Below are 25,803 nucleotides of genomic sequence, written 5' to 3'. Positions count from 1 at the left end.
CTGGCCTGGGAACTTCCATATACTGTGGGTGCAGCCAGGAAAAAAAAAATCCAGGAGTTCCCATCGTGGCTCAGTGGTAATGAACCTAACTATTATCCATGAGGATGCAGGTTCGATCCCTGGCCTCCCTCAGTGGGTTAAGGATCTGGCTGCTGATCAGTTGCCATGAACTGTGGTATAGTTTGCAGATGAGGCTGAATCCCACATTGCTGTGGCATAGGCTGGCAGCTACAGATCCGATTTAACCCCTAGCCTGGGAACTTCCATTTGCTGTAGGTGTGGCCCTAAAAAAGACAAAAAAAAAAAAAAAGAAGAAAAGAAAAAATCCATGGCATATACAAAATTGATCGGTAACAAGGATATACTATATAGCTCAAGGAAATCTATTCAATACTCTGTGATGGCGTATATGGGGAAAGAATCTGAAAAAATGGATATATACCTATATACATGGCTGATTCATTTTGCTATACACGTGAAACTAACACAACATTTTATACTCCAATAACATTTAAAAAATAAATAGGGAATTCCCGTTGTGGCCCAGAAGAAACAAATCTGACTAGGAACCATAAGGTTGCGGGTTCGATCTCTGGCCTCGCTCAGTGGGTTAAGGATCTGGTGTTGCTGTGAGCTGTGGTGTAGGTCTCAGACTCGGCTTGGATCTGGTGTTGCTGTGGTGTAGGCCGGCAGCTACAGCTCTAATTGGACCCCTAGCCTTGGAACCTCCATATGCCCTGGGTATGGCCCTAAAAAGCAAAAAAAACCCCCCAAACAAACAAAAAAACCAAACCAAATAGGGACTTCCCACTGTGGAGCAGTGAAAATGAATACAAATATTGCCCCTGAAGATATGGGCTCGATCCCTGGCTTTGCTCAATGGGTCGGCGATTCAGTGTTGCTGTGAGCTTCGGTACAGGACACAGACGTGGCTCAGATCCTCTGTTGCTGTGGCTGTGGTGTAGGCCGGTAGCTGTAGCTCTGATTCAGCCCCTAGCCTGGGAACTTCCATATGTCGTGGGTGTGGCCCAAAAAAAGCAATAAATAAATTAATTAAAAAAATTTTAAAAATCCATAGCTGTTAAATCAGTTGTTTATGTCGCATAGTAATATTCATTCAGCAAGTTTTGTTTATTAAAGTATAGTTTATTTACAATGTGTCAATTTCTGCTGTACAGCAAAGTGAGCCAGTCATACATATATATATATATATATGTACATATGTGTATATACACACATTCCCTTTCTTGTTATCTTTCATGGTTTATCCCAAGAGACTAGATATAGTTCCCTGTGCTGTACGATGGGACCTCATTGCTTATCCATTCTAAATGTAATAGTTTGCATCTACTAATCCCAAACTCCCCATCTACTAATCCCTCCCCCTCTGCCCCCACTTGGCAACCACAAATCTCTTCTCCTCGTCTGTGAGTCTATTTCTGTTTGTAGATGGGTTCATTTGTGCCATATATTATATTCCACATATAAGTGATATCATATGGTATTTGTCCTTCTCTTTCTGACTTACTTCATTTAGTATGATAATCTCTAGTTGCATCCATGTTGCTGCAGATGGCATTATTTTGTGTTTTTTTATGGCTGAGTAGCATTCCATTGTATATATGTACCACATCTTCTTAATCCATTCATTTGCTGAGGGACATTTAGGTTATTTCCATGTCTTGGCTATTGGAAATAGTATTGCAATGAACATGGGGTGCATTTATCTTTTTGAATTGTAGTTTTGTCCAGATATATGCCCAGGAGTAGGATTGCTGGATCATATTGTAACCCTATCCTTAGTTTTCTGAGAAATCTCCATACTATTCTCCACAGTGGCTGCACCAATTTACATTCCTACCAACAGTGCAGGAAGGCTCCCTTTTCTCCATACCCTCTCCAGCATTCGATATTTGAGACGTATTAATGATGGCTGTTCTGACTGGTATGAAGAGGTGTCTCATTGTAGTTTTGATTTGCATCTCTCTAATAGAAGGTGATGTTGAGCATATTTTCATGTGCTATTTGTATTTCTTCTTTGGAGAAATGTCTATTTAGGTCTTCTGCTCATTTTTTGACTGGGTTATTTTGTTGTTGTTGTTGAGTTGTTTGTATATTTTGGAGATTAAGCCCTTGTCAGTTGCATCACTTGCAACTATTTTCTCTCATCCTGTAGATTGTCTTTCCATGTTTTTTATGGTTTCCTTTGCTGTGCAAAAGCTTGTAAGTTTGATTAGGTCCCATTTGTTTATTTTTGTTTTTATTTCTACTGCCTTGGGAGACTGACCTCAGAAAACATTTGTAAGGATGACGTCAGAGAATGTTTTGCCTATGTTCTCTTCTACGAGTTTTATGATGTCATGTCTTATGTTTAAGTTCAGTGAAACTTCTTAATAGTGCAAACCAGGTCACCAGGGGATGTTGGAGAGGGATTCAGCAGGCTCTGCCGCTAGGAATAGTACACGGAGTCCTTCCATAAACCAATTAGGCATGGACCATGCATCTGTCACAAAGAAATGTGTGTTTCCTTCAAGATCAAAAATTACGAAGAGGAGTTCCTGTTGTGTCACAGTGGAAACGAATCCTACTAGGAACCATGAGGTTGTGGGTTCCATTCCTGGCCTTGAACAGTGGGTTAAGGATCCAGCATTGCTAGAGCTGTGGTGTAGGTCACTGACGTGGCTTGGATCCTATGTTGCTGTGGCTGTGGTGTGGGCCGGCAGCTGTAACTCTGATTCGACCCCTAGCCTGGGAACCTCCATATGCCGCAAGTGTGGCCCTAAAAAGAAAAAAAAAATTATGAAGAGGAATTTTTTTTCATACTTGTAAACTAAACTGATTGAGGGCTGCTGTGAACATGTAGACAGATGGTGCATTGCACAAAGTCTTCATATTTAAAGGGCTTCCATTCAAATTGCAATCCTCATGGACTTGTACATTTATTATCATTTTATACAGGAATTCTGGCAGTCAAATGTTGCTTTTTTCCTTTTAGGAATGCATCTGCAGCATGTGAAGTTCCCAGGCCAGGGGTTGAATCTGAGCTGCAGCTGCTGGCCTACACCACAGCCACCACAATGCCAGATCTGAGCCTCATCTTCAAACTACACCACGGCTCATGGCAACGCTAGAACCTTAACCCACTGGATGGGGCCAGGGATCGAACCTCATGGATGCTAGTCAGGTTCGTTAACCACTGAGCCATGAGGGGAACTCCTCAAGTGTCTATTCTAACAAAACTTTTACTCAATTTTCTGACAGATAGGAGTCAAAGGTGTGAAAAGCACTACTTTCTAACTTGCAAATGTTAGATGTTGCATGAAAATACCACCCAGGAACTTGGAAATAAAGAGAGAAGCCTGCCTCCTAGAAGTTGTGCCTTAAAGTGAATATGCAGAGACCCTGATGTAGCCACTTTTGACTGTCATTGAACTGGAACAAGCTGGCTTTGTGGTTTGTCCATCAGCCTTTGTGGTTCTCAATGATGAAATTCTCCTACAGAGACAGATCCTCTCTGGGGTTCTGACAATCCGTGTTTCTGAGGACAGGTCTTCCTTTTGGTGTGGCTTCAATGAGGTCTTGACTCCTTTTATTTATTTATTTATGTATTTATGTATTTATTTATTTATTGTCTTTTTAGGGCCCCACCCCAGCATATAGAGGTTCCCAGGCTAAGGGTCGAATCAGAGCTGTAGCCACCAACCTACACCACAGCCACAGCAATGCTGGATCAGAGCCTCATCTGCAAACTACAGCACAGCTCACAGCCATGCCAGATCTTTAACCCACTGAGCAAGGCCAGGGATTGGACCTGAATCTTCATGGATATTAGTCGGATTAAATTCCGCTGCACCACAATGGGAACTTCCCTTTCCCCATTTTATTTTATTTTTATTTTTTTTAATTTCTTATTTTTATTTTTTGCCATTTCTTGGGCCACTCCCGCAGCATATGGAGGTTCCCAGGCTAGGGGTCGAATCGGAGCTGTAGCTGCTGGCATATGCCAGAGCCACAGCAACGTGGGATCTGAGCTGCATCTGCAACCTACACCACAGCCCATGGCAATGCTGGATCCTTAACCCACTGAGCAAGGCCAGGGATTGAACCCTCAACCTCATGGCTCCTAGGTGGATTCATTAACCACTAAGCCATGTCGAGAAATCCCCTTTCCCCATTTTAGCATGACACCCACATTTCTCCTGAAGTGGCCTCATCTTTTTTTTTTTTTTTTGGCCTTTTTTTTTTTATTTTTAGGGCTGCACCCATAGCATATGGAGGTTCCCAGGCTAGAGGTCTAATTGGAGCTATAGCTGCTGGCTTATGCCAGAGCCACAGCAACACAAGATCTGAGCCATGTCTGTGACCTACACTACAGCTCACGGCAACACCAGATCCTTAACCCACTGAGTGAAGCCAGGGATTGAACTTGCAACCTCATGGTTCCTAGTTGGATTTGTTTCCACTGCTCCATCACGGGGACTCCAAGAGGCCTCATCTTAAGATCCATGGAGACTCCTAGATCCCCAACCCAGCAAGTCTGAGAGGGTCTCCAGTCATCTGTAAGTTTAACAACCATCCAGGTGACTCTCATGTCCAGGTGAGCATATCAAACCCTGTTCTAATTGACTTTCTTTTCTTTCTTTTTTCTTCTGGCCGCACCTGTGGCCTATGGAGGTTCCCCGGCCAGAGAGCAAATTGTGGCTACAGCTGTGACCTCTGCCACACCTGCAGCAATGCCAGATCCTTAACTCACTGCACCACAGTGGGAACTCCTAATCAGGTTTTTATTTATTTTATTTTTTTATTTTTGGTCTTTTTTCCTTTTCTAGGGCTGCTCCCGCAGCATATGGAGGTTTCCAAGCTAGGGGTCTAATCGGAGCTGTAGCCCTGGCCTACGCCAGCACCAGAGCAATGCAGGATCCAAGCCAAATCTCTGACCTACACCACAGCTCACCGCAATGCCGAATCCTTAACCCACTGAGCAAGGCCAGGGATCAAACCTGCAACCTCATGGTTCCTAGTCAGATTTGTTAACCACTGTGCCACAACGGGAACTCCCTAATCAGGGTTTTTTTTTTTTTTTAATATTTATTTATTTATTTATTTTTTGTCTTTTTGCTATTTCTTTGGGCCGCTCCCGCGGCTTATGGAGGTTCCCAGGCTAGGGGTCGAATCGGAGCCGTAGCCACCGGCCTATGCCAGAGCCACAGCAACGTGGGATCCGAGCCGCGTCTGCAACCTACACCACAGGTCATGGCAACCCCAGATCGTTAACCCACTAAGCAAGGGTAGGGATCGAACCTGCAACCTCATGGTTCCTAGTCGGATTCGTTAACCACTGCGCCACGACGGGAACTCCCTAATCAAGTTTTTAATGGTACTGAAATCAGGTTCACTAGAGCTCTGCCAGAACCCTCACCTCATGGAGGGAAGGGGTGTGAGAAAGTGGGAGTTAACACCCAAGTTCAAAAACACTTGTATGTGTGCTGGGGAGAAGAAAAGATAAACCTGGGAAGCCAGATGCTGTTTTCTTCCTTTTCTGGGCTGGGCCAGGGAGAAGTTGCCTGCGGGGTGGGTGGGTGGGTGGAAAGCTAGTGATCAGGCAAGAAGCCCGGCCGGGGGGGTGGCAGGAGAGAGGGTGCTCATCAATGCAGCAGCCACAGGTCAAAGAGCAGTCACAGTGCTGCCCGCCCTCTGGACTGGGCCAAGGTCTGGGATTGGGTCCCTGGGCCAACACCCCAACAAGGGGATGGGTATTTGTCCCATCCTATTCTAAGGACAATGAAGTTCTGAGGACAGATATAAGCCAGGCACTTTACTGCTGTGGGTAGTAACAGGATGGGAGTCAGAGACTGGCTGCCAAATCCTAGACGGTCCAAGGGGCTGCACATGGTTCCCCAGCCCTGGGTTCCAATGCCTGACCCTACCCCAGTCATCCCCTATGCCCAGAACAAAGGCCAGGATGGGCCTGAGTCTAGACTGAAATCTCTGCCCACAGCCCCATCAACAGGAGGCAATGTCAGAGCTACAGAGATGGGGGGCTGGGGGCCAGACCACAAAGTATCATCATCTAAGGGACTGTTCTAAGCTTCACAGGCCAGAGCAGCAACTTCCACTTTGTTCTGCTCTCTATAGCCTTGGTGCCTCCAACCTGGGGGTGGAGGTGGGAAAGGGTGAAAGAAGGGTTGAGCCCAAGTTGAGGGGATCCCAGAGGCTCTATGCTGGAAGCTGGGGCCTGGGGCCCCTCAGCAGTGACCCCTCCTACCCACTGGCCCAGCCAGAGAGGGAGCCTGGGAGCCTGGGTGCGTGGGGACCTGGTGGGGCACAGCGTGGGCAGGACCTTCTGCCTTTCTCTCCTTCAAAGAAGTGGCACCTGCATCCTATTTTCCTTTTATTTATTGATTCATTTATTCTGCTTTTTAGGGCCGCACCCCCAGCATATGGACGTTTCCCCAGGCTAGGGGTTGAATAGGAGCTGCAGCTGCCGTCCTACACCACAGCCGCAGCAACACGGGATCCTTAACCCATTGAGCGAGGCCAGGGATCAAACCTGCATCCTCATGGATACTAGTTGGGTTCGTTACTGCTGAGCTATGAGAGGAACTTTCCTCTTTTCCTTTTAAAAATGGACCTGTTGGTGGGGGTGGGTTAAGGGTAAGAAACCAAACCAGTTCAATACGAATCACGCAGCCAGTGCCAGGTGTTGGGTGAAGGGGCCCTGCTGTTCTGGGGTAGCAGGAACACAGTGGACTGGGGTCTCAAAGCCAGAGTCTCAGTGCAGCTGTGCCACTGCGCACAGGAGGACTTTGGGCGCCCCTGAGCCTCAGTTGCCTCTTCTACCACATGGACACCCACCTGAGTGCACTGCAAGGGTTAAAGCACTGACTCCCTGCCTGGCCTCACTGCTGCTATTGACCGCCTGATCTCTGCCCTCAGGACAGACAGGGAGGGGCCTGAGCCTCGCCCCCTCCTCCTCAAAGGCCAGCCCTCCTGCTCCTCCCCAGCTCCCAGAGAACATGGTGTCACCAGCCGCTGTACTGTGTTGTGCTGTGCTGTGCGGGAACTGAAGTGTCCGTCCCTCTGGGCACAAGAGCTAGGAAGCACTGAGTGATCTGGTGTGGTCATCAGGGAACAAGGTTCAAGACCAACAGGCAGGGCCAGAGGTGGTGACGAGGGATGGGAGCTGGTGGGGTCACTGCTGTACCTTTTACACAACAAACAGGAAGGCCTTGGGGGAGAGAAGAGAGGCGGGAGGGGGAGGGGACGAGGGCAGCCAGGTGCCAGGGCCCAAGGGAGGCCCCTCCTGGCCTGGGTGTGTGGCTCGTGGAGACCAGAGCACTGTGCCCGGCCCCCCTGCACACCCAATGCCCACGCTTCCCCCCAAACCCCTGGGGCCCTCCTTGTGCTTGCTGGTCCCCACAAGTCGGCAGGTTTGGCCTCTGTCATGGAGGATGGGAACAGCCTCCCATTCTCAGCCCCCAAGGCTGGAAGGTGAGGGTCCAGGAAGAGTGACAGGGGGCTCTGGGCCCCTCTGAGGGGCTGAAGGGGACACAAATCCAAGCGAAAAAGGCCAAAAGGTGTTTACTCTGTGAGCCCTGGGGAGGGCTGGGCAGAGCATAACGTGTCCACAGGAGGGGGAGGCAGAGAGAGGAGCGGGGCCTCAGTCTTGCTTCCCAGGTGGGAAGGCATGAGGGGCGAGGGCTCCGGAGGCCCCAGTCCCCTGGCTCAGCTGGCCGCCTGCCTGGCAGAGTTCACGCCGGGGTTCTGGGCAGCCCTGAGATGCCAGGGCCCACCTGAAGCCTGTGTTGGGAGAGGAAGGCTCAGCCCGGCCGGGGCCAAGCACAGCTGATGTGAGTCCTTCCAGGGTGGGAGTTGCTCCTCAGCAGAAGGAGGCACAGTCCGGGCAGTGGCCTGAAGTCCGGCGCCACTTCGTCTGCGGGAACCGGGGTCCAGACCCTTCAGCTCCCAGGACTGGGGTCTGGGTGAGCAGGAGCTGCCGGGTGAGGCTCAGAGCTCATCAGGGGGGCTGTGTGTGAGGGGGGAGGCCTTCTGGATGCCCTCATCCTCCTCAGGACTGGGGTCTCCCTCGATGCCACCCAGCTCCTTCCTCTGTTTGCTGCCACCGCCCGATGCCTTGGCCCTGCTGCTCTTCTTCTTGGATTTCTTTCCCCCCAGGGCTGCTGTGTCCCCCTTCTTGCCAGACCACTGTTCTGCCAGGCAGCCTAGGGTAAGAGGAGAGACACTCTCAACAGCCAGGTTTGCTGGGTATGGAGCTGCTGGGGTGGAAGGTGGGGGGGCGGTGTAGGGGGTGCACAGGGGAGGGTCAACTGGAACTGGTCCTGAGCTCATCCTCACTGTGGCCCCCAGGACTACCTGTGAGCATCTGAGGCCCGTTACTCTGCCCACACCCCACCCAGACCCACCAGGCTCCCTGAGAACAGAGATGCTTGGGTGCTCCCCCTCCTTTTAGGGCTGCACCTGCAGCATATGGAAGTTCCCAGGCCAGGGGTTGAATCTGAGCTGCAGCTGCTGGTCTACACCACAGCCACAGCAACACCAGATCCTTAACCCACTGAGCAAGGCCAGGGATCGAACCCACATCCTCATGGATACTAGTCAGGTTCTTAACCCACTGAGCCACAACGGGAACCCTAACCCTAACCCCTAAACCTAACCCTCCATTTCCCATCCTGTCCCTACCCACCTCCCCTGAGGGGGCGCGCATGATACAATCTGGCTGACCCGCCCTCAGACTCACTGGTGTCCTTGCCCTTCAGCACGTGGTTGGCGCAGAGGAACTGAGTCAGGTCCTCCTCCTGGTGGTTCCTGTACCAGTCCTCGATCACTTCCTCGAACTCCTCTACCAGCACGTCGCACTGTTAACCACAACACCTCATGTCGGCAACGCTCGGCATCGGCTTTTCCCAGGGGAGCCCCGCCAAGCCGCCTAAGCCATCGTCGGACAGGCCGTGACTCTCCTGAGGCGGCTGAAGCCAGAGAGGTGAAGTGGCTTGACACAGTCCTTCAGCTCCTGGTGGCCTTCCCTGAGGACCACCCCGCCGCCCCCGCCCCGTGGGTCACAGCCGCCTCTGAGGGCCAAGGGGTCTGTACCTGCTTCTTTTTTCTTTTTTTTTTTTTTTTTTTTTGTCTTTTTGCCTCTTCTAGGGCCACTCCCACGGCATATGGAGATTACCAGGCTAGGGGTCTAATCAGAGCTGTAGCCACCAGCCTATGCCAGAGCCATAGCAACGTGGGATCCGAGCCACATTTGCAACCTACACCACAGCTCACGGCAACGCCAGATCCTTAACCCATTGAGCGAGGCCAGAGATTGAACCCGCAACCTCATGGTTCCTAGTCGGATTTGTTAACCACCGCGCCACGACGGGAACTCCTGTACCTGCTTCTTGAGGTCGGCCACCTCCGCAGAGGTCTCGTTCCACAGCTCGTAGGGGATGTCCATCACCACCTTGACCCCTTTGTGCACCAGGTTGTGCAGCGTCTCAAAGGTCTCTGACATGCCCTGGAAGAGGCGATGGGGTGTGAGAGACCCTTCTTCTAGCTGCCCCCTCCCCTCCCAGGAGTGCTGGAGGACCAAGCACTCAGCTGGAGGCGGAGACCCCCGAGGGCTCCTCACGCTTGACCTCACTGTCCCCTCCCCTTTGAGGCCTGCGGCCTACAACCCCTCCACATGTGCACCTGTCCTGCTTCCCTGCACCTCCTCCTTTCAGAGGGTCTGCTATTGCCCTCGGGCCCTTTGAGCGAATACCCCTTTCCCCAGAAATAAGTTGGTCTTGGCTCTTTTCCCTCACTGTGGCCAGGCACACTCGCTCCCCCATGTCCATCCTCTGCTTCGGGTTCTCCCTATGGCTTGTGTCCTTCCTTGATGGAGGGAGGATTCTTGGTTCTATCAAAAATATTTCTGCCACCCACCTAGGTCTTCTCCCAGGAAACAAACTACCTATTTTCCCTATCTTTCCAGAAATAATGCATGCAAATACAAGCAAATACATACACAAATATATCCTTTCACCCCAACTTTTCTCTTTTTGTCTTTTTTGGGTGGCACCCATGGCATATGGAAGTTCCCAGGCTAGAGGCTGAATCAGAGCTGCAGCTGCCAGCCTACACCACAGCCACAGCAACGCCAGATCTGATCTGCATCTGCGACCTACACCACAGCTCAGGGCAATGCTGGATCTCTGACCCACTAAGTGAGGCTGGGGATGGAACCTGCATCCTCACGGATGCTAGTCAGGTTCGTTTCTGCTGTGCCACAACAGGAACTCCCCTGACAGATCCCCTTTGCTAGAAGGGTAGCACTATGGGACTACTTTGGTGGAGAAACGTGGGTGACAACTCTCTTACCAGGCACGGACGATGCAGAGACAGAGAAATATGGGCCTTGTTGCAAGAAAGCTCATCCTCCAGGGAGAGAAACATTCACGTACACAGGAAGTGCAAGAAATGTTACAAAGGCCCCTTGATGAAGGTCCAGGTGGGGGCCCTGTAGGCCCAGAGGAGGGACAGGGCAGTTCCGCCCCAAGTCCAGGAATCTTCTGACATCTCCTCTAAACCTCCACAGTTCTGCACATCCCGAGTCCTCTCTGCACATGTGCTTAGGCCCCTAAGGGAGCTGCCACCCGGGAGCATTTCTGTCTGAGGCTGAGGTAGGACCCCCAAGGGCAGGCCATCAGGAGTGCGCCCACTGCTACTGAGAGGTCAGGCCACTCAGGAGGGGAGGGGTGCAGACAGCAATAGATGAAGAACAGGGAGAGGCCGAGGAGAGAAGTTCCCAGGGCACGATCTTCCAATGGTGCCAAGACCAACAGACACCCTTAGAGCCTGGCCCTGGTGGGAATGAACGGGTGAGCACAAGCCCAACCTTGGCAAACCGGTTGCTGCCGGTCCTCTCCTTGTGCAGGCTATAGTCCAGGAGCCGCTTGCAGATGGTCTCAGTGACTTCAATTAGCCGTAAGTCCCTGTGGAGACAGCAGCACGAGAGTGCCTGAGTTCCCCTCCTTGCCCCAGTGGGTAAGTGGTCCATCCCTCCAGCCCTGCTACCCCAACACCTGCACATCTCACCAACGGGAAGTCAGAGCTGCAAGGAAGATGGGTCATCTGGTCTGGGGGCTCTGAGATGCTGGAACACAGACCAGAGAGACACAATTTTAACAGCTCTATGGGAAGGAAGTTTTTTTTTTTTTTTTTTTTTTTTCTTTTTCTTTTTCTTTTTAGGGCTACACCTGAGGCATATGGATGTTCCCAGGCTAGGAGTTCAATCAGAGCTGCAGCTGCTGGCCTACACCACAGCCACAGCAATACGGGATCCGAGCCACGTCTGCAACCTACACCACAGCTCATGGCAATGCCAGATCCTTAACCCACTGAGTAAGGCCAGGGACCGAACCTACATCCTTATGGTTACTAGTCAGGTTTGTTTCCACTGGGCCACGACGGAAACTCCTTTTTTTTTTCTTTTTAATAAAGGTAAATGATCTAGCAGATTTTTTTTTTTTTTTTTTTTTGGCCATGCCCACAGCATGTGAAAGTTCCAGGGCCAGTGATCGAAACTTTATCATAGCAGTGACCCCAACCACTGCAGTGACTATATTGGATCCTTAATCTGCTGAGCCACCAGGGAACGCCCAGTATTTTTTTTTTGTAAAGCAAAATGTATTAAAATTTGATGTGAAAATATTTTCATTTTGAGAGGCTGACCATAGTTGATAGAAGTGATTTTTGGTTTGTTTTTAATGTTTACACCTGGCAAAATTTATTTATTTATTTTTTTTGTCTTTCTTTTTGTCTTTTTTGTTGTTGTTGTTGCTATTTCTTGGGCCGCTCCCGCGGCATATGGAGGTTCCCAGGCTAGGGGTCTAATCGGAGCTGTAGCCACCGGCCTATGCCAGAGCCACAGCAACGCGGGATCCGAGCCGCGTCTGCAACCTACACCACAGCTCACGGCAACGCCGGATCGTTAACCCACTGAGCAAGGGCAGGGACCGAACCCGCAACCTCATGGTTCCTAGTCGGATTTGTTAACCACTGCGCCACGACGGGAACTCCTATACCTGGCAAAATTTAAATGTTGGTAATCCTATGTTTTTAATCCTATGTTTTTAAAAACTTGTTCATGAAATCCAAGAGTCTGGGAATCACTGATAAGATCCAACACCCTTTTTTTTTTTTTTTTTTTTTTTGCTTTTCTGGGCTGCACCTGGAGTATATGGAAGTTCACAGGCTAGGGGTCCAATTGGAGCTGTAGCTGCCAGCCACAGCCACAGCCACAGCCACACCAGATCCAAGCCGCATCCGTGACCTATACCACAGCTCAAGGCAACACCGGATCCCTAACCCACTGAGCAAGGCGAGGGATCGAACCCTCATCCTCATGAGTCATAGTCAGGTTCATTTCTGCTGAGCCACTAATGGGACTCCCCATCAGGCTGCTCTTACAGGTGAGGAATCTGAAGCCCAGAGGAGTTCAGGGATTTATGAAGGGCACACAGAGAGTTGAGGGTAGAACCAGTTGGGGGACAAACTTGGGTCTCAGTTAGAGCTGCCTCTCTTTGGTGGGCCTGCCTCACTGGAAGGGAAGAGGGAACTTCAAGCCGCTCAAGGAACCGCAAAGAACAAAGCAGGCCAGTCCAGTGTGCCCACACTCCTTCACTTACGACTTGGTGTATTTGACTCCAGAGGCTTTCCGGTCCAAGATGCCATAGCCTGTGTCAATCACCTCCTTGGTCTTGCCAGTTTCCTCAAAGGCTGACTTCAGCTCCACGGCGACATATTTACACACTGGGGGAGGGAGACATGGCAGAGCCTACTCAGTGCACCCGAGTCTTTGATGGGAGCCGGCTCCCAGAGAAACAGACCCAAGCGCACACCTCTCCCACACTGGGTCGAATCAGTGCTGAGGGCAGAGAAGGAGTTAGCACTGGACCATCAAGTGGAGGTCACTGTGGCAAAGTGGGCTCCGAGATCCCCTGCCCACGTCCATTCTTGGCCCTTATCCCACTGACTTCATTTCTCCCAGCTCCTTCGGGTGCCCCCCCTCCCCCACAATCACATATTTATGTTAAAACATTTCAAACATGTATAAAAGCTGAAAGAATACAATGACTAACAATATATCTTCCATTCATAGTCAACAGCTGTTAGTGATTTACTGCACTTTCCCTCCAAATACATCATAGAAAACAATGTGATACTAATGGATTGCAACAATATACACAGTTTTGGCAACGATTCTGAAAGTAAGTTGCAGACATCATGATCTTCCATCCTAAACAAGTCATCCTGCATCTCCTGAGAACCAGGACCTTTACCTACACAACCGTAAAATGTTTGCAATACTCTCAGGAAAATTAACAGTAATTCTAATATCATCTAACGTTCAGTCCATATTCAGATTTCCCCAATTGTTCTCCAAATGTCTTTTATGGCTGTTTTATTACTTGATTTCATATGTTGTTCCAACACCAGCTCTCTATTCCTACCAAGTTAATTTGCTCCATCCCCCCCAGAGGCCTGTTTCCACTGTTTTTGTACATTCATTCTCTCATTTCCTCATACCCTTCCTCAAACAGTTATTAGGCAATTCCTATGTGTCAGGCACTGCCTGGGCATAGAGAGCTAAAAACAAGGTCCCTCCCTTCCAGATACTCAGTCTAATGGAGCAGAAAGAAGTGTAAACAATTAACGTTACATAAGGAGTGCTACCAGGGCAAGTGCATAGTACCTAAGGCCTTAGCAAAGTGCCTGATGCCCTCTAGGGGTTTTGGGGGGTTGTCTGCCCATGCTCCCAGCCACACCTGAAAAGCCTCCTCCTCCAGGAAGCCCTTCCGGATGAATCCCACTCACTCTTGATTTAATTCAGAGACTCTATAGGATACAAGCTCTCACTAAGGGCTGGGTCATCTTGCGTGTCTCTCCAATTAAATGCCAAAGTGAGGATCACAAACTGGATTTTTTTCTCTATTCCTCTAGTCTGGGACTTTGTATGTGTTGGGTACTTGCTAACTATTGCTCAGAGAGGCTGTGCTTGTGGTCAGGCAGCTTCTGATATCTCCGAATGGCATGTGGTCTGCAAGCTAAATGCCATCAGTGTTGTTATAACAGCAAAAGCAGAGTTGGGCAGAAAACTGACCTACCACCAAAACCAATATATGCCCTGCAGGCTTGCTTGGTGAAGTTTTATAACATGCCAGCATAAGAGATGGCTTGGAGAACTTGGAACATACGAAAATTCCATAATGTAAGCCAGTGATCTCAGAGTCTGCAATGAAGTGGGGGTGTCTCACCTCCCTGGCTCTCCAACCAGGACCATCTAGGCTCCCTCCTCTCCTCTGTCCTGTACTTTGTGCAAGCTCATCATTCTTCTGGCTCCTGGGCCCCTCCTCCCACGCCCTCAATATGTAGTATTCCAAGCAGGGGGCGGGGTTGGAACCCACCAACCCATCTCTCTTATATCCACAACCACAACCTTGCTTCCCAACTCTTGCAAATCTTACCTCTTCAAGACCCCCTCTGCAGAACCCACCCAGAACCAGACTTGGAGGAGACTCATGGCACAGACCCCAGATCCTCATGGACAACCACCTGCTTTTTTCTGGGCCGGTCCTCCTTTCTCTTTGCCAAGGCCTCTTCCACTCAGGCTCCTGAGCCAGGAGGCAAGCTTTGTGGGCCAGACAGTCAGCATTTAATAACAAAGGTGAAACAGTGATAAATAAAGTAAATATACACTATTAAGATGAGCTTAAGGGTTGGAGTTTGCCAAGCCATCCTGTGACTTGAAAATCCCTTTTAAACGATTCTTTATCAATTACCTACAAAATCAGCTCAGACTACAATGATCTAAAGATCTTTGACGGAGTTTCCCTCGTGACTCAGCAGTTAATGAACCCGACTAGTATCCATGAGGATATGGGTTCAATCCTTGGCCTCTCTCAGTGGGTTAGGGATCTGGCATTGCCATGAGCTGTGGTATAGGTGGCAGATGAGGCTTGGCTCTGGCGTTGCTGTGGCTGTGGCGTAGTTGGGTGGCATCAGCTCTGATTGGACCCCTAGCCTGGCAACTTCCATATGCCGCAGGTGCAGCCCTAAAAATGACAAAAAAAAAAAAAAAAAAAAGATCTTTGCCAACTCTGCTTCTATGAGTCTCCTAAGGAAAAGAAATGTGAGCTTCCTCTGCTATGTATGAAAATGAGAAGCAGTAAGAGCTCTGTGCTATCAGTATAAGATAGAAAATAAGAAGGGGAAGTGAAATCCCCAAAGACACTGGTTATAGCTACAGGAAGAGTGAAAGGAAGGCACCATAACCCTCTGACTGTCTATTTAAGGGAGTGAGGGAGAAAGTACAGGCTAGAACCCACACTGGGAGGACTACCAGTGAGCTCAGCTCATCTCTGAAGCATCTTACCTTTCATCTCTCCAATGAAAGCATTATGCCTTTCAAACCACCCCCATTCGAGTGCTTAGGGAACATCTGGCTGGCTGCAGGCTTTGAATTAAGATGCAAAACATTTACAGCCGACGTTCAGGGGTGCGGGGGCTGGAGTTGGTGGAGGGAGATGGAAGGAGTATCTGTAAAGGTCTGAGGAGTAAACTGAGAAATGGAGGGGTGGGGGGAAGGTAGACCCTTCACAGTCCTGGATTGTGTGCTGACGCTCTTTGCTGTCTCTCTCAAGTGCCACACCTTCACCCCTCTGTCTTTGGGAGTCATACTTTTTCCATATTCCTAAAATCTTCCTCCCTAAGTTCCCCCAGGCTTCAGACCCTCCTCCTTCCTGCACCTACACCCACAGTACCCCCACCCCTGTTTATTCATACTTATTCCAAATACATTTATTGGATGCCTACCAGGCACTGTGTGAACAGGTATCTGAGAGAGGTCCCTGCCCCGGCAGGAGCTGACAGCAAGTCGGGGAGACGGCCAATGACACAAAGCTTGCGATGAGGGCACAGAGGGGGCGTCTCAAGCTCTTTCCTCCCCAAGACTAGTCATACGGATCTTTTCAGTTCCTCAAACTTGTCCTTTGCTTGCAAGACCCTGCATCTGTGGTTTCCTGAGTGGGACCCTCTCTTCACTTCTCACCCGGCTAACTCCTAATCATTCGGGGCTTCCTGACGAAGCCTTTCCCCCCATTTCTAGTCTAGATTAGCTGCTCCTCACCCAGCCGCCAAAGTCCTGTGCCTCCTCCATCAGGGCATTTACTAACCCGATTATAACTGCTTGTTTTCACCGATTTCTGAGCTCCAGGTGCACCAAGATCTGATCTCTCGCCCGCCTCTCTGTCCCCAGAGCTCAGCACAGTGCCAGACACACATCAGGTTCTTGCACTGGAGACTCGCTCCAGAGCCCAGGACCTTCTCCGCAAGCCCCGCCCCCCCAGCTGGATACTCCCCGCGGGCCCCGCCCCCTCACCTTCGCATTTGCTTGGCAGTCGAACCCAGTCTGTCTCCTCTGCTCGGGCCTCCCTCAGGCCCAGCTCCGGGGCGGGCAGTAGCAGCAGCAGCAACAGTAGCAGGGGAAGAAGCAGAAGACAGCGGGGCCGAGGCCGGAGCCGAGGCCGGGACGTGGGCTCAGGTAATGGTTCCATGGCCCAGCCGGACCCGACCTGAGCGGACCGGGCTGCACCTCCTCCCGCTGCGCGCGCTGGGCAGCTTCCCGGAGCCGCTTCCGGGACTGCACACGTGCCTCGGCGTAACCAGGAAAACGGCGAGCACCCCCCTCCCCGCCCCCCCCAGGCAGCTCCCTCCTCTGGCCGTCTCGGCCGGCCCCCAGAGCCGACCGGGGCCTGCGGTCTACGCAGCCAATGGACTTTTTGGGGTTTGTCTTCTAGCGAATGGGAGGACGATCTTTTTTCGGCCTCCTCCAATGAGATAGCGGATAGTGTCCTCAGTGACCTATGGCAACATCTTTTCCCACCCCTTAACAGAGGCTCTGGGAGGGACAGGAGGACTAGGGCTGCGGGAGAGGGAAGAAGGCTCTGGTCCTGGAAGGTGTCTTCACTGCCTTCTCCGCCTCCTTGCGCGTCACTCCCCGCCCCACCACGGTTATAATGTAGCCAGCCCTTACTGAGCACCTGCTTTTTAATTTTGCTGTGGTAGTGGTAGTGATGATGGTAATTGCCAGTCACTCTAGTAGATGCTGTGGATGAGACCAGGACGATTCAGTCCCCAGTCTTCAAGCAGCTTTCTTAGTGCCCAGTAACTCTAGATTTGTCCCAGGGAGAACTAGAACAAGTCACTCAGAGCCTCAGCTTTTGTCTGTGTTATGACACAGTGATCCTCCTAGCTGCTTGTTCGAGCTTTGTTCTCTGGGAAGCTTGAACAGGTTAATAGAATTAAAGCTTATGGAGCAGACTGTAAAAAGTTTATGCATTGATTTTCTTTTTAGTGTATAACCTCTCCTGATTTTCTGCCCTATTATTTATTTCTTTGGATTCTGAGCTCCCAGAAGGACTAATGAACAGTTGTATTTCCCTTCCACCTCCCCTGCAACAGGACGCCTGGTACCGCAATTGCTCAATGAAACCCCCTTCTCCTGTGCCATCAAGAGCAGGACTCTAGGTCTTTGGGGCTGCTTCTGGCTGCCCCTGCTCAGTGTTCTATAGACCCACACAGCCCAAGTCTGCTTCTCTTGCAGGTTGTCTGCAAATTCCATTTTTGTCCATAAGCCCCTATTCCCCAGCACTTCAAGTTTCCTTCCTGGAGGTTGGATATTTATGCTATTTTATAAAGACTGAAAAGGACTGGTACTCAGCCCATTGACTTGTTGTTTCCTGATCTTAGCTTCTTGCTCAAAACAGTTGTGTGGGTGATAAGGCCCTCTGGATAGGTAGGAGCTGTGATGTGTAGAATTCCACAATAGATCAGGACGCAGAGGATCAGGACACGCTCCTGAGGTCCTCCATCCTCTCTAGGCTTCATAAGACTTAGGAAGGCTCAGAGTCTGGCCAGGAACCCTCCTGGGAAATAATGTTAAGCCAGCCATAGTGGGCATTCCTGCTGAGTCTGGGGCAGGCCAGGATTAGGGGAATGGGGGCAACTTGGGGAGGAGCCCTGAAGGTAAGTGACACCTGCTTCCGGAGTAAACAAACAGGACTCTGAGAAGATATTAATTGAGGCACAAATTAGTTTGGCAGGAGCCCTGGGCTCAGCATCTGGGCTAAGAGCCAGGAAGGCACAGTGGTTGGAGAAAGTCTGGGGTTTGGGTGGACATGCCCCTTCCCCACAGCCTAGCCCTTCCTCTGTCTGTGTTAGGGAAGGAGCAGGCCCTGTGGGGATGGTGGACAGATTCATCCCAAGAAGAAGTGCCCTCTCTCTCCTTGAAGAATCCAAAAAAAGGGCCGGAGAATCTCCTTACAAGCTGATGAGAGGTCAGCAGTGGAAGACAAGGGGAGGGTTTTCATGGACCAGCAGCTACGAGGGCACTGAGGCTCGGGGAAGCTGGGAGTGTCAGTGATATCATGTGTGTGTGCATTGGGGGGGCATTAGGACATCGTTCCCAACTGCCACCATGAGGAGAGGAAGACTAAAGTAGGGCCATTAATTCAAAAACTGTCCTATGCTGCCCAGGGGACATCTGGATTCACATGAAAGCTCCCAGAGATTCTTGGGGGTGATTACTGGAGAAGAAGCCCTGGGAAAGGCTGGATTTCCTGCAAGAGCTGAGTGAGCAGGGGACACACTGGTTACACTCTATTGTGGGAGCCTCATTTTTTTTTTTTTTTTTTTTTTTTTTTTTTGCCGCACCTGCAACACATGGAAGTTTCCTGACCACAGATCGAACCTGTTGTGGCCTGTGCCACAGCTGCAGCAATGCCAGATTGAGCCTCATATTCTATACTATCAGTGCAAGAACTCTCTTTAAGAAATAAAACAAAAGTCTCTTTAGTGCCTGGCTCAGAGTTGATGCTCAGTGAATATTTGTCAAATGAATAATGACCCTTAACTGATGAATAGAGTGTAAGTCTGCAATTATTATCTGTATCCTTGGCATTGGATAGGATCCTGTTACTCTGGGATCCTGGCCCTGTTCTTTTCTGTCGAGTCTGGGCAAGACTTTACATCAGGCCCAACACCCCTGGGTTCCTGGGCTTCTCACCCTGACCCCTCAGAGAGGTTGGGTAGGAGTGAGGAGACAGAGAGGGGGCCTGGCGCCCTGCCTGGTGATGGAGAAAGGAGACTGAGGTGGGACAGCATCCTCCCCACCCCCCCCACCCCCCGCCCCTCCCTGCAGTTCCCAGGCTCTCACCCTCAGGAAGCCTTCCCAGACCTCCTCCTCCAAGTCTGCCAAGTTCCCTCCTCCCAGAGCAAACATGAATTAATAGATTTTTCATTTGCTTTGGTCTTATAAGTTTTCCTTTAATTGTTCTCAGTTATCTGCATCTCAAATGTCCCAAGGCCTGAGTCAAGCACCACCCTCAAGGGGCTTCCAGTCTGCTGGGAGGGACAAAGCCTTTTTCTTCAGGAAGCTCCAGTCAGCTGGAGGAGGTAGATCGCAGACAAATGCTCCCCGGCTTGAGGCTGGAATACAGAGGGCAGGTCGCGAGCGCCAGGCCCTGAGCACCCGCGGCCCCTCCCCCAAGGCTGGACTCCCGGGATCCTGACCCGGACCGCGGGTGGGAACTGCACGGCCATCCTAGGGCTGCAGTGCCGGCGGGGCGGACAGGCTGAGCCCTCGGCCTGGGGTCCCACCATCACTGCGGCGAATCCAGTCGGTGGGGGCTGCGGGCGATCGTCCCGGCAGAGGCTGCAGGAGGAGAAGGCGGTCCGCCGGTGGGGCGGCGCGGGACGCGGGGAGCGGGGTCCCCAGGACCAAGCGCCTGGGCCGGATCCTCCCGCGCGGCGGGCGGGGCGCGGAGGCGGCTGCAGGTCAGGAGCACGTCCAGCAGCAGCAGCTTGAAGAGCAGCAACCGCAGCGCCTCCAGCCGGAGCGCCTGGCCCCGCGTCCCTGCCCGAGAGAAGGAGCGGGTGAGCCGTCTGTAGGCTGGCGCTCAGCCCCTCCCACGGGGGAATCCAGAGAATCTGGTGTCCTACCTCAGCTCTGACTGCTGATAATAATAAACATCTTTCTAGTCTTCATTTAAGTCCCTCCCCTTTTCAGGGCCGCACGTGTGGCATATGAAGTTCCTGGGCTAGGGTATGCCGCAGCCACAGCTACGCCAGATCCAAGCCACATCTGGGACCCATGCTCTGCAGCTTGAGGCAATGCTGGATCCCTAACCCACTGAGCAAGGCTAGGGATCGAACCTGCACTCTCATGGACGCTAGTCGAGTTCTTAACCCACTGAGGCATCATTTAATTTTATTCCCCAACGGCCAAAGGGATGAAGGCAAGGCAGGAATTGGCATCTGCTGCAGTGGAGAGTCACCAGCTCAATTTTCTCTATTTGGTCCGGAGGTACCATGCCTTTCCACCCCCCAGTCTCCCAAGGCTTTGATGCGGAGACCACCCTTCTGGTCTGGCCAAGGAGAGCTTCCAGCACACTTCTGTGAACGCTCATGTGCTCTTCTCCATTGGTGACCAGGAATTAGGCTGGGGCCAGAGATCTGTACCCATGTGGCTAGCCAGTGCCCCAACCCAGCAAGGCAGCCTATTCAGGGGACCCCCCCACCAACCCCAGAGGGGATGTATTGGACCAGAGCCCAGTAGGGCCTGAGGTCCTGGTCCCAGGTACTTACCCCTGAGAGGTTCCCGTAGGCAGGTCCTGGCTGAGGAAGGCTTGCCTGCCAGCCAAGGAGAGCAGAATGAGTCTTCAGGATGGGCTGTGCCCTCCGCCCCAGTGCTATGCCCCCGCCCTGCTCAGGGCAGGTGTTCATGGTGTGTTGGATAAATGGAAAATGAAGCAGCAGCGGGAACCCTGAGCCCATCTGGGCAAGTCCTCTGAGGGGCCCAGATTTCCCTCTCTCCTGGTTGCTCTCCTCTGCCCTGTGCCCCTGGAGGAGGCTGGCACCCTGGGGAGGCCTTAGCACTTTTAGACAAGGAGTCGATTTCTTGGGAGCCTTTTTGGAAATCAGAACATTTAGTCAGTAAACGTTCCCTTTTTGGAAGATGACAAAACTAACATAATCCAATCAGAGGAAGTAAGCCATCTCTCTAGTCAATAATAATAATAGGTGGCTTTGGACGTATTAGTTAACCTCTCTGAGCCTGTGAAATGAGGAGAATAAGGACCTGCTTCATAAATGTGTTTACAATAGTGCCTGGCACAGTGTAAACATTCAATAAGTAAGTGATAGCAATTACTTTTTGTTTTGTTTTGTTTTGTTTTGTGGCCACCTTGCGGCGTATGGAGTTTCTTTTTTTTTGTCTTTTTTTTTTTTTTTTTTTTTTTTTGCTATTTCTTGGGCCGCTCCCGCAGCATATGGAGGTTCCCAGGCTAGGGGTGGAATCGGAGCTGTAGCCACCAGCCTATGCCAGAGCCACAGCAACGCGGGATTCGAGCCGCATCTGCAACCTACACCACAGCTCACGGCAACGCCGGATCGTTAACCCACTGAGCAAGGGCGGGGACCGAACCCACAACCTCATGGTTCCTAGTCGGATTCGTTAACCACTGTGCCACGACGGGAACTCCATATGGAGTTTCTGGGCCAGGAATCATCCCAGATGCAGTTGTGACAACGTACACCACCTGATCCTTTAACCCACTGTGCTGGCAGGGTTTTGAACCTGGGTCCTGGTGCTGCAGAAATACCATCGATCCAATTACAGACAGTAATTGGAACTCCAGCAATTACTTTTAAATTATTGTTCAGTTCTAAAAGGTAAGGTGTCATATTTAGGGTGATTACAGAGAGATTAACCCCCGGGTATATAAAGAGAAATATTAACCCTGGGAGGAAGGATACTTGTTACCTCTTGAAGCCTTGCATCAGAGCCTGGACTTGAATGACACATCCCAGTTGCAAATCCCAGGACTCAGGGCCCTGAGGCCACCCTGCTCTGAGGCCAGGCATCACCTCACCTAGAAGGATGGCACTTGGACACCCTTCATGCCCCCATGGCCTGGAGTCTGCCCTCCCTCCCACCATATCCTGGTTCCAAGGTATGTGAAATGGGCAGGGAGCATCCACATGGGCCCAGGCTCCATCCCCACCTGACAGCTGCAGGGGCTGTGTGCTCTGGCTGGGGTTCCCAGGTCCAGGCCCCGTGTGGCAGACCAAGGTCTCCCAGGCTGCCAGCTCCTCAGAGGGCACAGAAAGCTGAGCCACGCTAGTCCAGGAGCCATCTGCTGCTGGGGAAGGGCCATAGGTGAAGGCATCCAGGAAGCTGCCGTTGCCAGCTGAGAACCAGATGGTACTCTCAAGGCCGGGGGGTGCAACATCCAGGACCAGGCAGACCACCAGCGTCTGCTGCTTCCCCTCCACCAACAGTGTGATTGGCGGGGCCAGAGAGGGAAAGGGTGTGCTGCCTACACCTGCAAGAGAGCACGCACCTGTGAGGGGGTAGCTAGGTCCGAATTCTCAGGCCAGCATCCTATAGTAGGTGTCTATCCTTCTATCTGGGTTTTTATCTTTCCATCTATCCTTCTACCCGTTTGTCCTACCCACTCATCCATCCCTCTCTCCTTGCTTTTATCCATTTAACCGACTGCCATCCCTCTATCCTTTCTTTTTGTGCTTTTTAAATTTTTTAATTTAATTTTATTTTATTTTAGGGCCTCACTTGTGGCACATGGAGGTTCCCAGGCTAGGGGTCAAATCGGAGCTATAGCTGCCGCCCTACACTACAGCCACAGCAACACAGGATCAGAGCCGCGTCTGCGACCCACACCGCAGCTCACAGCAATGCCAGATTCCGTCCCTCTATCGTTTCATTCACCCATCTATTCAACCATCTTCCCTACATCCCTCTTCCCTACATCTATCCTCTACTTTCCATCCGTCCATCCATTTATCCATCCTTCCATCCATTCATCAGTCCTTCCATCACCTACCTATCATATCTGAACCTTTCTGTGCCAGGCCCTGGGGATACAACGTTAATTCAAATATCGTCCCTGCTCTCAATGATCTCAGCCCCATGAGAAAGAGCACATGCAAACGAATACTTACAGTACCTTGTTGTGCCAGCCTCAGGAGAGAGGTTACCTCCGGAGAGGAAGGGGAGGAAAGAGGATCTGGAATGAGATCAAAAGGGGCCTCAAATATATCTGTAAATGTTTCTTTCTTAAAAAAAAAAAGCAAAACATCCGGGGAGTTCCTGTTTTAGCTCAGTGGTTAACGAACCCGACTAGTATCCATGAGGACATGGGTTCGATACCTGGCCCTGCTCAGTGGGTTAAGGATCCAGTGTTGCCATGAGCTGTGGTGTAGGTTGCAGACGCAGCTTGGATCTAGTGTTGCTGTGGCTGTGGCTGTGTCATAGGGCTGGCGGCTGTAGCTCTGATTTGACCCCTAGCCTGGGAACTCCCATATGCCACAGGTGTGGCCCTAAAAAACAAACAAACAAAAACACCCCAAATCTGATTCAAATATGTCAAAATTTTAACTATTCACTAATCTAGGTGGAGTATGCATGGACATTTGTGGTATTATTCTCAGTTCTTTTCTCTAAGTCTATAATTTTTTTTAATAGCTTTGTTTAGATTTAATTTACATACCATGCAGTTCACACATTTAACATATATGTCTATTATTTTATAATTAAAAAATAAGTTATATGGATACTGTAAACATTTGTCTTATATTTTTCAGAATAGTCCTATTTTCCACAATCTTACTCTTTTCAGTAAAAATGACTGATTCAATATATTACAAAATGTTATTTTTGAGTCTTTGAATATCTTTTTTTTTTTTTTTTTTTTGGCTGCACCCACAGGACACAAAATTTCCTGGGCCAGGGATCAAGCTAGAGCCACAGCAGTGACAATGCTGAATACTTAACTGCCAGACCACCAGGGAACTCCTGGATATCTTTTCATATAAATAAAATCTCAAAGGTTAAAACCTATACATTCACACCATGAGGTTAGTGCAGCCAGGCTAAAGAAATGCCCCAGGGTTCAGGGACAGATGCGGGGGAATCCTGTGGAGACTCAGAGTTAGAGGGTATTCACAAAAGATTTCTTGGAGGTCAAATAACTGATCTAGAAGCAGGTGGATAGTAAGCAGCCTACTCAGGATTTGAACTCAGATCTGCATGACTCCAAACCCCACAGACCAGCCCACTTGGAAGGTTGGCTAAGATTTTGCTACGTGACACAGTGGACCAAGCTTGGGATATAGCCTCAGACCAAGTCAGTTTGACTCCTGACTCAACCACTTAACTTACTGAGGAGTCTCAATTGTCCCATCAATATAATGGGGTTAATAACACCAGCCCAGATAAAACACTGTGAAGAATAAAGATTATGAATATAAAATACTTTGTCAGATAAGTATTAGTATCATCAATACTAATATTAATAAGGCATCACAAACAAAGGGAGGAGAGAAGGCTGGGAGTGAGCTCCAGGACCCTTAACCTCCTGAGCCTTTTCAGCTGTAGCGAGAGAGATACTCCCCAAGGTGGTTCAGAGTCTGCCTCCTCCATGAAGCCTCCCAGGATTGCTCCTTCTCACTCTGGCAGCTTCTTTCCCAGAGCTCAGACTTCCACTAAGAGCTCTCCCCACTCCACACGGGTGTGGATTATCTTCCTAGTGAGGGAGAGCTGGTGACACCCAGGCGGGCCAGCTTTAGAAGGAGGAGATGCCCCATCTCAAAGGTCAAGAACCGTCCCCCGCCACGTGCGTGCAAACATGCACATGTTTCTAGATGAAGCTGAGATTCTCAAAATTCGAGTCCTTTATCTCCAGCCTGAATCTTTGGAGGACTAGAGCCATTAGGTGAGGGGAACTGGGAGTGAACCTGAGACACTCTGAACCCTGAAGGCAGGAGTCTGGACAGGAAGCGGTACTGAGGTGGGTGGGGAACGATCTCACCATGCTGCTGGAGTCCCATCACCCCATAAAGCATAACACAGCCTGGCTACCCCCACCCCCACCCCCAGCCATCACGGACACCTGTCCAACTTGCTCTTGTTTCTTTACACCTCCAGCAGATGACCGCCCTCCCTACCAACACCGTGGACTCCAGGAGAGCAGGACGTGGGGGCCCAGAGCAAGGCAGCTGGGGGGTAGAATAAGATGGGAAAGGGGATGATAGGCTTCCAGTGAGACCCTCCTCAGGAACCCCCACAAACCTCTGCCCTGCCTCCCTGCACCCCACCCGCACCCAGAGAAACCCAGAGTGAGGGAGTGGGCTTCAGCTGACTTGGACCTGGGACACTGGGATGCAAGGAAGGTGCTCACCTGTGGGCAGGGCTGGACACTCGAGGGCCAGGAGAAGCAGCAGCCAAGTCCTGGCCATGGCCCACCCGAGAGGAGGCAGGACCCAGCTGCAGGCCTGGGGGTGGGGGGTGGGCTGGGGGAGGAGGCAGCCGCAAGCCTGCCTCGCAGGCCACAGGCCCAGCTGCGTCTCAGCTGCTCCACCACTGAGCCGTTTCCCAGGGTGAGGGGCCCCTCCCACCCCACCCTGACCCCCAAACCCAGCATTCTCTCACAGGGCCAGGGGACTCAGTGCCCCTCCCACGCTAGGAGCCCAAGGCTCACACCCCCTCTGCAGAGCCCTTCACAGTGTGCAAAGCCCTTTCCTAGGCACTGCCCCTGCTTCTACAGGAGGCAGAGCACTTTTTAAATTTTTATTTTTTTTAGGATTAAAAGGGCATATTTTATTTATTTTATTTTTTTGTCTTTTTGTCTTTGAGGGCCACACACGTGGCATATGGAGGTTCCCAGTTTAGGGGTC

The 25,803-nt window shown here is 50.8% G+C and overlaps 2 protein-coding genes and 1 long non-coding RNA gene across 8 annotated transcripts in view; all 3 read right to left on the bottom strand.

Annotated features, from left to right (window-relative positions):
• Window positions 1-25,803, bottom strand: part of LOC146401553 (uncharacterized) — an 838,561-nt gene that overhangs the window by 757,863 nt on the left and 54,895 nt on the right. The gene's annotated exons all lie outside the window — the stretch shown is intronic.
• On the bottom strand, window positions 6,379-16,732 carry CNPY3 (canopy FGF signaling regulator 3). 4 transcript variants are annotated; one of them, XM_084965833.1, is made up of 7 exons: window positions 16,430-16,732; window positions 12,678-12,801; window positions 11,086-11,143; window positions 10,886-10,982; window positions 9,401-9,523; window positions 8,759-8,876; window positions 6,379-8,222 (listed from the first exon to the last, which is right to left on the bottom strand). In XM_084965833.1, the coding sequence occupies exons 5-7, from the start codon at window positions 9,518-9,520 to the stop codon at window positions 8,008-8,010; spliced, it is 453 nt and encodes a 150-aa protein (XP_084821959.1). In that variant the 5' UTR covers window positions 9,521-9,523; window positions 10,886-10,982; window positions 11,086-11,143; window positions 12,678-12,801; window positions 16,430-16,732; the 3' UTR covers window positions 6,379-8,007.
• PTCRA (pre T cell antigen receptor alpha) lies at window positions 19,354-25,452 on the bottom strand. Of its 3 annotated transcripts, NM_001257090.1 has the most exon segments (5): window positions 19,354-19,963; window positions 20,695-20,739; window positions 22,113-22,433; window positions 23,076-23,135; window positions 25,308-25,452. In NM_001257090.1, coding segments are annotated over 5 exon segments (738 nt in total). In that variant the 5' UTR covers window positions 25,366-25,452; the 3' UTR covers window positions 19,354-19,709.

The sequence above is a fragment of the Sus scrofa genome, chromosome 7 (genome assembly GCF_054392235.1).
Source record: "Sus scrofa isolate SSC_HxYL_T2T_F1_AM1 chromosome 7, Sscrofa_HxYL_maternal_Yorkshire_Landrace_v2.0, whole genome shotgun sequence".
Lineage (NCBI taxonomy): Eukaryota > Metazoa > Chordata > Mammalia > Artiodactyla > Suidae > Sus > Sus scrofa.
Note: the sequence above shows the minus strand (reverse complement) of the source record. Positions and strands in the feature narration are given on the sequence as shown.

Excerpts from the sequence above, each read along its gene's own strand:
- CNPY3 (XM_084965833.1), bottom strand. The coding sequence starts at position 9,520 with ATGTCAGAGACCTTTGAGACGCTGCACAACCTGGTGCACAAAGGGGTC. Across the intron at positions 8,877-9,400 it reads TGGCCGACCTCAAGAAGCAG|TGCGACGTGCTGGTAGAGGA; the intron begins GTACAGGAGTTC and ends TGTGGTTAACAG. Across the intron at positions 8,223-8,758 it reads GCTGAAGGGCAAGGACACCA|GCTGCCTGGCAGAACAGTGG; the intron begins GTGAGTCTGAGG and ends CTCTTACCCTAG.
- PTCRA (XM_084965830.1), bottom strand. The coding sequence starts at position 25,365 with ATGGCCAGGACTTGGCTGCTGCTTCTCCTGGCCCTCGAGTGTCCAGCC. Across the intron at positions 23,136-25,307 it reads GTGTCCAGCCCTGCCCACAG|ATCCTCTTTCCTCCCCTTCC; the intron begins GTGAGCACCTTC and ends ATCTCATTCCAG. Across the intron at positions 20,740-23,075 it reads CCTGAGGCTGGCACAACAAG|GCAAGCCTTCCTCAGCCAGG; the intron begins GTACTGTAAGTA and ends CTTGGCTGGCAG.